The sequence below is a fragment of the Argiope bruennichi genome, chromosome X1, assembly GCF_947563725.1.
Source record: "Argiope bruennichi chromosome X1, qqArgBrue1.1, whole genome shotgun sequence".
Classification (NCBI taxonomy): Eukaryota; Metazoa; Arthropoda; class Arachnida; order Araneae; family Araneidae; genus Argiope; species Argiope bruennichi.
In genome coordinates this window covers 93,672,971-93,685,554 of record NC_079162.1, presented here as the reverse complement: position 1 = coordinate 93,685,554, position 12,584 = coordinate 93,672,971, and the positions used below count along the sequence as shown (strand labels likewise).

Here is a 12,584-nt window from a genome sequence, read left to right as displayed (position 1 = left end):
AGAATTCCGTCTCGAAATTATAGCTTAATTGCTAAAAAGAGCAAAATTTCAACTACGAACATCGTTATATGAATTCAAAAAGAGTCAAGTCGTATGAAACTCTTGCTGATCTGTAATTGGATATTTTAAATTAAGAAAAAAGAGAAACTGGAAATTTTCTGATGGCATAAATTTTAATTATAGCATCAATTTTAGAGTACCGCATGAATTTTATTTTCTCAGTTTTATGCAAATGACAGAAACATAAATTATAGATTTAAAAATTCCCGGGATTTAAATATATTCCCCAATTTATCAAATATGTATGTTTAAAACTTAAGACTAACGAATTACCATAGCATGTAGTTTGAAATATAATTAAACAAGGAATATGCAGTTCAATTATCAGTATTTCAAATGATTAATTAAAAGTCATTACTCCTTTATAAATTAGTAATTACAAATTATACAGAATATAACCAAGAGTACTATTCTCTCTTTGCTTCTCTCGTATATTAACCAAATACGGCTTGTTTTACATTTCACTATGTAATGAAAATAACCGAGTATGCATTTTTGAATCATATTTGCATTTGGATCAATATTGGTAAAAAAAAATGAATTATCTACTACATGCTAAATTTTATTCATCTACATATTTACTTTTCTCAGTTATTGTCTTCAAAAACACACGAATCCTCCTTGCAAAGGGGGCACAAATATGTATAGAAAAGAAATCTGTGTCTGAGGTATAGAAAAGGTGGCATTGCCGATTTACGAACTCATCGATGATGACGGGATGTACTTCCTTACGGAAGGTTTGTTGATGAGCTATTCGTAATGAAATTATATTGCAAATGTAAAATTATATGTATTGTTATTTGCGGTGATCTGTTCTTTAGAGGCACAGGCTGACCATAGTGCTAAATCAGGGTAACTTCATTTATTAGTTTTTTTAATGCCCTTTTATGAATCAACAGAAGGGCTATTTTGGAATAAATCTCGTATTTTTCAAATTCGTAATTCGTGGTTAGGAGACTAACATCCCCACATCCTAAATTCCTCACCATACTAGTAGGTGGTCATTTAGTTTCCTTTGCAAATGAGATGAACTAGAGCCACCGTTTATACGATAGTTATGTGGTGAAATCTGGTTTCGAATCTGGAACCTTCCAGATTCGAAAGACCTGGCTGAAGCCTGTTCCTGCCGCTATTTCAGCCTTTGGATGGATATCGAAATTATGGCATTAACGATACCAATAATATCGCTAATAGTTAAATCACAAGTAGGGTGAATTTTTTAGGAACTCGCGCGAATATATGGAATACAAAACGACTAAGTTTTGACGGATTCAATCCAAATTTTGATATGTATGTAGAATGCAATATATTCATAAAACATAAGTGAGAAAGAAAAAAAGGACAAAAAAAAAAGATACGAAATCATTCCTTCAGCAAAAGTTTCCAAGAAAAATTGAGAGTATTTGCAGTTCGAGCAAAATTCACTACATTTGGTTTTAAAGATGACAAATGAATGATATTAATAAACAGATCTACACATTAAAAATGTTGGATTTTCTAAATACACAATTTTATAACGTTTACCAAATAACGGTAGCGTTCTAAAAATAGAATTAAAAGAGCATTTTAGTACTTAAAATGTATAATCATAACAACATATACACAGTGAAACATCTGACTCGCCCTTTCACCATTTATTTACCTTACTGTTTCTATTTAAACTCTGCTCGAAATAAAATCGGACGCCCATTAATTTTTTCTTCTTCGTTTAAGCAGAAAACGAATGATGGCCGTTAGCAATTCTGCAATTCTGACGATTCATGCGAGATAAGCGCCGTTGAATGCAAAATTAAAAGTACAAGGTATTTATTCCAAATGGCTGGGTTGGATGGAGCCTCCAAATTCCTTTTTTTTTCAACCAATTTTTCTTTTGAGATAGCGAATTTATTCCTAAAATAGAAGCAGCCCCGCTTCGGGTCCTTTAAATGATACCCTTCAATAGCAATTAATGATTAAATCTTTCTGCCCATCAGGAATTTGGAGAGGGAGGTAACGTGATCGGAAGAAAAGAAAAACTTTCGAAATCAACAGTTGCATTCATTAGTTTGCTGCTTCATCTTCGACGACCTGTCTTGCAAAAGAGGGGATCGATTCAATTTGAGGGATGCTGCTTCTATCCTATCAAATGTCTCAAAAATATGTGCAAAAAAAAAAAACTATTTCCAGCTAAAGATAACAGCACGAAAATGGGTGAGATAACAGGAAATGCTCCGGATGCTGCCTTTTTCATATGTAGGTAACATCGATTTTTGCGCGATGCTTCAGTTGGTGGAGTACACCTTGATTCTATCTTACGGTTGAAAGTACAAAGCCCTCATGATGTTCCATCTGCATGGATCCACTATCAATAAAACTAATAATGTTCTGATGCATCGAGGTTTCAGTTTTCTTTTTGAAACGCGGGCTTGGAAAAATAAACAAATAAATGCGGGAGGCAAAATTGATTTTCTTTTCCGACACCGTTCTACTTACAGTTCAAGTTCGCTTCAGATGAAGAAATACATCTTGATTCTATTTTACGGTCCATGTAACGAAAACTTAATGAGGTCCCATTTGCATGAACTGGATATGCCATCGATAAATTCAATAATATTCCGATACATCAAAGCTTTAACTTTTTTTATCATTATATTTTTATTCAAAACTTGGCCGAGGAAAATAAGATATAAAAATGGAGGGCAAAATTGGTTTTTCTTTTGTGACATCATTTTATTCTTCACGTTTCGAGACACTTCAAAAGACGGAAAAAATACATAATGTCTTGAATTTTGTGACATTGCCTTTGCACTCATTTGACAGTTTAGATGTACAGAAAAAAATAGTGTTCGAATAATTGAACAAATAAATATTGTAAGAAAGGTAGAGCCTATGCGAAAAGAAATAGTGGTCTGTCAAGCATCCAGATAGATTATGAATATGTTTATCGATTAAGATTCATGGGTAAAATAACAACGAATGTATAAAGTTACATTTCGTTTATGTTTATTATCCATTTATTAAAATCGGAATGATTAGAAGACACTTACATTAATTTTATTATTATTTTTAACACTTATGAATTTATGACATTACGTCAAATTTATAATTTGTAGCATTTCACATGCTGGCGTGGAATACAAGGGAAGTCAACATCTTTGAAAGCATTTTCATATTTCGCTTTCTGTTCATCAACTGAAGATACCTATTTAAACCAGCGGGTGTGGTCTTCACGAATCTTTTTCCCAATACTTTCTAATAAATGAATTTGTGCATTATTAACCGTATACCATTGGAGAACAGTATTTACAAAAAAGTCCATTAGAGTCTGATATTTGGCAATTAATCGCTGAAATGTGACTTATACCAAAGTACCAGAAAAACTGAATATGTTTGCTTGCTCGTGAAAGTACAGACTTATAAATGGCCAACTCCTTGATGGATTTGATTCACAATTTAATACATATCTGAACTGATCTTTAGATGTTAAATCTGAATATAAAATTTTAATTATTTAGCTCTCTTCGTTTTGTACTTATTGTGTTAACTTCTATACGGGCAGATAAATTCCATCTTAATAGGTTTCGTTCAAAATTCGAAAGAAATCTACAAACTTAGAATCGAGGCAATATACCAAATGTCATCTGACTAGCTCAAAGCGTTTTTTGATTTACGTTAACAGACATACAGATGGACCGACAGACAGACTGATACAATTCCAAAAATTTGTTTTTCCGACTAAACGTGCTCTGAAAAGGGGAGGTTCCTCATAACCTCGAGTTCGAATTTTTTGACGATTACAATACTTTTTCTTTGTATACTTAGTGTACGAAAAAGTTACAAAGCTAATTATATTCGTTATGATTTTCTAAATTGAATATTCGCTTACATAATTGTGCGCTCTTCTATTTTTTTTTATATAAAGAATGTGTTATTTACTTATACACTGTCTGACAGTAAAGTATTGTTCAATTTTCTATTCCCCTTTTTCCCCCTATAAATACCAAATTGTTCGGATACAATAAGACAGTAATACTTCGCAAAAAAAAAAAAAAAAAAAAAAAAACTTTCGAATTAAACATACCTTTCCACTAACACTACAATTTTTATTAGTGATTCATTTTTTTCTCCTTTACGTACACTGTATAATATTCCATTAATTCATGTATTATTAATAACTTAACTCTCCCAAGTATCAGAAATATTTATGGCATTGTTTATTTATAGTTTGTAGCTATTTGGATATCTTTCCAAATACAAATAATTCAAAAATTATCAGTGCAATAATTGTGACATTGAGAATAAAAATATATAAATAGCAGTTTAAGCTTAAATGAGGTAGTGTTTTAGATAGGGACTTGGAAATACGTATACTTTCACAGTCAGGAAAGAAACAGAAAATGTTTTTGCTGTTTCTGACTAAACGATAGCACTTGTCAAATAACCCTCATTCCGTGATTATAAATTATTATGGCTAACTCAATAGGGTCAAAACCGTAGGTTGTTGCATTCTGGTATTCTACATCTTGATTCTTTAGAAGTTTTTATTTATATTAAAAAGAAAAGAAGTTAACTATGGAATTGATCAAAAAAATGCAATACTTCTTTGCTTTCAAAGTCTGCAGAAAATATAAAAAAAGTCGACAAATCGGCCAGAATAACAGCTTGGAATAAGGACATTCCTATACAGATTTTTATACTTGATTTTACTTCCGCTTTTTATGTAAGATATTCTAAAAGAAAAATTATTTTATTTTTAGAAGATTTTTGTATTTTTGGAGAGAATGATTTTCTACTTGAAAATAATAATAATAAATATATATAAATTAACTTTGAAAGATTAAAGAAAATCTTATAGTGTATAATATTTTAACATATAGATTCTGTATCTGCTATTTCGAAATAACAAAAGCCAGTTATATGAAGTAGAATTTAATTTAACTCTATATTGTGAAGTCGTATAACCTTTACAACCTTATTAGTTAAATTATTGCTTATTTGTAATTATTTAAGTTCAATCGGTAAAATGAAAATTATTTGTAAAACCAAAAAAAAACAGTTTCACAACAGCTAAAACTGGACCAATTTAGTGATGATTATTCATACATCTTCAATGGTCATTTGTTCTCCTCTCCCCACACGCACACACACTTTCTATATTTTCTTGACAATTCTCAAAAGAGAGAAAGAGAAAAGAAAATAACAAGAAAGAGAGCAAAACTGCTTTACTGTGCATTTGCTTTGGGAAAAAGTCTTGACAGAAGCCTCTTGTCCTAACCATTGGACTGATTTTGCAAATTTTTGTTTTATAGGAAAGCTTATGATCCCTAGATATGACATCAAAGGTTGCCTACTTCAATCGTTCTCCATTTTCGTGATATATTCTAAACAAACCTTTGATAGAGTGCTCGAGCCTCAAGAAATAAACCAATCGCCTCTTTATAACAAACATAAAATCAGTTTTCATAACAAACATAAAATCATACTGAGATAAGACACAATCAATATTTCTCACGTACAAGTTGGTCATTGAAAGCAGATAATCTGATATTTAATTAGAAAAGCAATGGCTTCATTACAGTTTATAATTTAAAATAATAAAATTTTAATTAAAATGCTAAAATCCGTTAATTAATTAATTTTATCATGTCCCGTATTCCGTTTAATTTAATTTGCATTTTTAGGCTGATAGATTAAAATTTATACATGCTGCGGACGAATAAAAGATTGTACGTTGAATAATAAATGATAATATATTTGAAGCTTTCACGAATGATCTTAAAAAAATTATATTTACTTTAATAAAAATTCTACACAATATCAATAATGCTAATAGCATATAATATTTAAAATTAATTAAAATTTTAGGTGAATTTCGAGTGCATTCCTTACTCAAGCAAATTTTAAATATTAAAGGAATCAATTCTACAGTTGTATCCAATTCTCGATACAAAAATTATTCTATAATGTTGGTAATAATCCAGTAACACAATTCAAGATGTTCGGAAACAATTTATGCAATGCAGAAAAAGAAAGAAGTTACTTTAGATTAATAGATAAGAATTTCATATCTTATAGTCAAGATAGATTTTAGTGTTCATCTTGCTATTTATAAAATGGATTTTTTTTCATAAAAATTACATAAATACAACGAATACCTCAATCTATTTTTTAATAAAATGTAACAAACAACACGAAAAGAATGATTTGTAAATGCACGCAACTTTTTACGCCATCTGTTTACTACAGTGCATAGTTCACACACATTTCAGAAAAGTTGGAAAATTGCCAAACGTTACTTTTATTTCAATTCTAATTGAATTTATATTAAAAAGGAAGAAAATATTTTTTTTGAAAAATACGATAACTTTGAAACAAATAACAATTTATTGAATATTATTGAATTATTTCTGAATCTTGAAAAATGATTATTGCTACTTTGTTTTGCAGGATGTTATTATATCCAATCCAATGAAGAGTTGACATTACTTTCTGAAGAATTAGCCATTCCAGAAGTCAAATCAGTTTTAATACAATCACCTAAAAATTCAGGACTTCATGTGAACGTAAGTATATTTTTTTCTTAACTTAGTAAGCATTTAAAAGATATTTCCTGAATAATACTCTGATAAATATATTATTATTCTTCGATCTATTCTAATGTTACTAAAATTAATTTTAAATGCACTTCATATCTTCCATCTATTTAAAAAGACTGTTTTACCAATCATATTAAATCTAACTAAATAAATATATATTTACATTACATTAATCAAAAACACTTTAAAATTAGAATTTGCTATAAATCTTTCAAAAATTGAGACGAAACTTTGTAGCAAGCGCGTTCGGCACATATAGTTAATTGACATGCGAGGGATTTTTAAAGGGATTATGGCGTCAGGTGAAATGATACTATTATATTCATTTATTTTTCCACAATATAGCTCAGGCTTCTAAATAAAAATTCTATATCATCTTTCAGTCATAATATCTGGAAAATTTGCAATACTGATGAAATTCGAAACAATATTTAATTTTATAAGTTCTTATGAATATACTTTTAAAGTTAAAAGTATATTCATATTTTTACAAAGTTCTGACACAAAGTACAAACACGTAATTACAATAAAATTGTGTTTATTTTATGATTAAAAGTGTATAGAAACTATTTTTAATTTTTGCTAGTTTAAATGATACATTATTATTCTTAATATTTAAACTTTTATACTAAAAGTTCTATTATTTCCGCAAGTCGCCTATTCATTTTAGTTTTTAATCCCCTGTAAGCACTTTTAAATTTTTGATAAATATATAGAACTGCGCTTATTTCCTGGATGGTATTAATTTTTCATTCACGGATATTTTAGTAACTTTTAAAAGGCACAAGCATCTATTTATATTTCCAATAAAAAAATTTGCACTTTATCAAAAACTAATTTACAGCGTTTTAGAATGTAACTTTTAGTCTAATAACAGAATAATAACTACTTTAGTGACTATTCAATTTTAGTTATTTGATTTGAAACCAAAAACTATATTTTAATCATTATGCACGGAAACTTGTACATTGAACTGCTCAAATGTCAGCGCACTTGAAATTTTTGCATTTTTAGTATCTTCACTCTGATCTCATCCAAATAAAAGGAAAAGTCTAAGCCATTAACCTACCTTAATCCCTGAGAACCTTAATGTAAATTTCTTCTTTCTCCTGACATTAATGGGTTGCTTAAAAAGATAGCGTGATCTGTGAATGATTCTTCTGATCAATACTGCGTTACTTTGGAAACCTGTCTCACTTCCTTTCACCACATATCTTTTGCCAGACACCTTTCATTCTTGGATCGAATAACCACTCATCACAGGAAAGAACTCGGATTCATTTCATAATAATAACATATAATATAAGGAACTGAAAAGTGAGATGCGCTGAATAAAATGCAATACGTTAGAATTTTGAATCTTATTCTATACTTAAATTACTATTTTGTATTTAATAACTCAAAATAAGGTAATCTAAGCTACAGATATTCAAAAATCTTTACTCATACAATGTGAACTATACATGATTTCTTAGAATTTCAGTTGCATGATAGAGGGCAAATTCTCAATTCTTTTGCAAAATGTGCAAATTATAATAAATATCTTACTTAATGTATCTTGAAATTAAATAAATTGCTGAAAAGGCAGGAACAGCAATGTGACAATGAACTATGTATTTATAGGCTGTGATGATTTTAATGGAATAACGAAAATGGAGTCAAAATACTGACTCATAGTCAACGTTGGACTGTTGCGAAAATTTGTCTAAACCAAGTTGTCGATAATTGCATGTGCGAGTTTGAAAAACAATTTGTGCTAATAAAAACATTTTCAGGGATTTTAACTGAGGGCACAGTGATATCATAATCAATCATGTGTGGTACTCTCATTATAAAAACTGTTGTTGGATGACTTTATCTCAGGAAAATCTATTTCTGTTTTATCGTTTTCTTTGTTATTTTTGCTTTCACGAGAGTGAAAATTAAGCATATTGTGCTTATTTCATGATTTTTATATGTAAATATCAATTTTTCTGGTTTGTATAATTTCGTAGAAAACTATGATTTTTATTTGAATAATTTATACGAAATTATGCGTATATACTCCCTATTGAACTTAAAGACTTCGAGAACTTTAAAAATATGGAGAAATTCAGAAAAATTCAGTAACATATTTTAGTACCTCAATGCAATGAAATGCAATTTTGTCGAGATTATTGATATAAACAGTGAATTTTAAAATTACTCCTTTTTATTAAACTTATACATGGTAGAAGTAAAATATGATCGTTGCAGTACTATAAACAGGTCAAACATGACAATGTAAGAAAGAAACAAATTTTAAGAAGAATTAGCATTTCAAAATGTGTATTGCTAAAACTGAGAGGTGCAAAAAATAATAATAATAATAATAATAATTGTACATTGAAATTTCGTTGAATATCAGTGTGCATATACTTACAAATAATGTAATAAAATAATGCATACGATCATTACAGTACTATAAATAGGCCAAATATGAAAAAGTAAAACAAAAAAAGAATTTTAGGGGAACTCAGATTTTAAAATGTATATTACTGAAACTGAGCGATGTAAAAAAACAATTATTGCATCACTGAGATTTCGTTTCATTTCAATGTATGTATCTTTACAAATAATTCAAGGATCAATAAATGCAGAAATATTAAAAATTAAAAAGAAACATAAAAATTTGGGAAGCAAAAAGTTATTAAAAATGAGTATAAATATTTGAACACTTTATATGCATTTATCTTAAATCCATGTATTTTGTATTATAATAAAATGATTAATTCCATATAAATGCTTTTAATATTTTTCTCTAATAGAGAGAATAAAAATTCATAACGAAATGCATTTTTGATATCTTTATTAAAAGCATGGTTTGTATTTTGAGTGTTTGTATTTTTATTAAGAGTGATATTCATTAATAAGGTTTGAAAAGTTTTTTTAATCTTCTGCATTTGACGCTAAATATTGTTTTGGAGAACATGTTTAGCTTTATTCACTATAAAAGAAATATTAATTATGAGTCATGATAAAATCGAATGTTTGTAGTAAATCGTATACATTTTAATTTGCGATTTCAACGAAGAAAATTAAATGATTGTTTAATCCGAAGTTTGAAATGAGAATTATTTGTTTATTTGTAAGGCCTTAATTAAAGAAATATGCATTGGAACAACAAATTATTAAATTCGTTCCAAATGTTCTCAGATTAATAATTCACTGTGATATTAATAATGCGAAAATTCTAAATTTGGACTTTCTTACATATTTCCTCTGCTTTCTTATGAAACTGGTTGAAAAGACTTTTTTTAAAAAAAGACATCTTAAATGAATTGGTTTTCTTGAATTTTTCTTACAATTTTTTTGAACTCGGCTTCATGTTTTGAGGGCTTAATATGGGCCTTTTTTTTAAATAATATTAACGTTTAGTCAAATGTTAAATCTTAATTTTATATGTTGTAATAGTTTTAATTAATACAGTTTTAATTTCTTATTTCGTTAAATTCGATAAATGAAAAAAAAAATCACATACAGTTGAGACTTATTTTCTTATGTTATTTGAATTAAAGAAATACAAGTGAAAAATGATGTTATTTATTATAATGTAATAATCTCGATTTAAATAGTTTATTACAAGAAACAAGAAAATTTTAAAATACAATAGTAGAACCTCATTTTGACGCATAACAATTATTTAGTCTAATTGTGTAAAGATCGTACGAAGGGAAATGACTAGTGTGAAATGGGTCGGTCGCGTTAATAATGATGTTCACGGTTTCAAATAATCTGCATTATATAAAATATCTATTGCTATAAATTATTTCGAATCCATTCTCGGATATTTCTTTTTAATTACGTTACTAGATGGATTATTTACTTCCTAATATTCAGGATGAATTTTCGATATATAAACACGCTTTATTTCGGAAAAACTACACAATGGAGGAAGCCTTATATGGTATCCATTCATCATTTACATTTATCTTGTGGACTCTCATCCGAATTTTCCAATGTAAATATATTAATATTTTGGCAAAAAGATTGCAAAGATAATATTTTAATGGATTTACTTAACCACCAGAAGAATATAAGAAATATAATAATGTATAGATAAAAATATTATATAAAATAAAATATATAAATGTCAATCTACATTTTAGGTTGATTTCTCATAACAAGACTATATATTGCACTGGTTCTCATGATATGACTTTAAAAAATTTCTGCAGATCTTCATCAATTCTGATCCCCAAAGCCCCCTTTAGTACCAAGGCTAATATATATATATATATGTGTGTGTGTGTGTGTGTGTGTGTCATTGTATTTTAACGTTCCTGGGATATGTTGTAATGAGAGTAAATCAGGGATAGGTACGTAGAAAGGTAATTCAAAGATAATAGTAAGAGTGGGATGAAATTTTGTTTTCCACATAACTTTCTTACGACCGAAGACAGAAAAAATAATTTAAATTAGTTGAATAGGCGAATTAAAAGTTTGTTTATAGCTGTTATTGTTTAGAATTTAAAGGCTTAAAAGTGATTTTCAAGCCGTAATTTAGACATTTTTAACATGATTTGTATTCCATATATAAGCAAATACAAAAAACATCCACTCTTACATTCTTTACCCAATTTGAAAATATTTAAATGCATGTGGATTAAAATTGAATAGTCAAATGAAAAATGATGAAAAAAATAAAGGAACAAATATTTATTGGCAACAACATGTAAAAATGATCAGCTTTTGAAAATTCCAGAAGCTGAGCGTGCTTTCGTTTTCTTAATTTTTTTGATGATAATTATTTATTTATTTGAATGGGCAATACAGATCATGTTAAATGCAAATCATATTTGCAATCAATGCTGAATCTTGCATAGTTATCTATGGTTGCTTCAACATAATTTTTTGTTTGTTTGTTTTTTGTAGAAAGATTGAAAGGAGTTTGAGATTATTAAGATGATTAAGAATTTACCTTTGCTTTCCAGCTTACCTGAAGGATTTTTTAATAATTATTGTTTGTAAGAGAAATTAATATTAGATTCTAGTTGTTATCGAAATAAGAGTATCATTGAAAACATAAGCAAGATATTTCAGAAAATTAATCCTTTAAATACCTCCGCCTCTTCAAAGGAGAAAATGAGATTACCTTTAATTTGAATACTAAAACCAGAATGATAAATAATAAGAGTAACTGAATAAAGTCATTAATTTGCATATTTCATGGAATGCATAAATTTATCCATAATATGTGCAATAAAAAGAATTTCTCTTAATATCTATTGCTGTAATTAACGAATAAATATTTCACTTCTCTTAAAAAAGAAAGTGTGTTTTCCTTAATTAATTGGCAATATATGACGTAAGTTTTTAAGTTTATATTCATTAGTCTGTTTTTCGCATATTCCTAATGATTTGAAATTTCAGTTTTCATAAAACTCTTGTTTTATTTACTCGTTGGGAAATTGCATTAAAAAAAAATCTGTTTTTCCAGTAATCTCAATTGCTAATCCTTAGAAAGAAAATGACTGCCTTTCTACTTTTTAAAAGCCCAATAATTGGACAAAACTCGCATTTATTCCATAATTAGATTGTAGTGACCTTTCTGGAGTTATATATGACGATTGGAAAGAATAAAAATGTGTTGAACTCCTCATTAGAGTTCGCAGTAGTGCTCTTTCTCATTCTAAATCGAACAGAAAAGCTACAAGCATTTCCAGAGAAAACGTAATTGGATTGAACTTTTTTCATTTCATCATTACGAAAAATGTAAGGACTTTAGTTCACCAGATTAATTGTATTTTTTCAAAAAATAAGGCATTCATAAAAAATTGTTTTAAGAAAAAAAAAGGTTGTATATTGAAAACGGTTTGAAAAGTCTGTCTAATTAGGTAAACAGAAAATGGAATACGTAACTTGCATGAACAGGAATCCTAAAAGAGCGTATTTATCCTAAAATGAAGAAACAAGGCAATTATTTTAGAT

General features: G+C 28.3%; 1 protein-coding gene across 1 annotated transcript in view; it reads left to right on the top strand.

The window, feature by feature from the left end:
• The window catches only part of LOC129958989 (uncharacterized), a 325,187-nt gene that overhangs the window by 156,191 nt on the left and 156,412 nt on the right, over window positions 1-12,584 (top strand). The window contains exon 5 of the mRNA XM_056071757.1: window positions 6,487-6,602. Within this exon, the coding sequence (XP_055927732.1) occupies window positions 6,487-6,602 (116 nt within the window). The remainder of the gene's footprint in view (window positions 1-6,486; window positions 6,603-12,584) is intronic.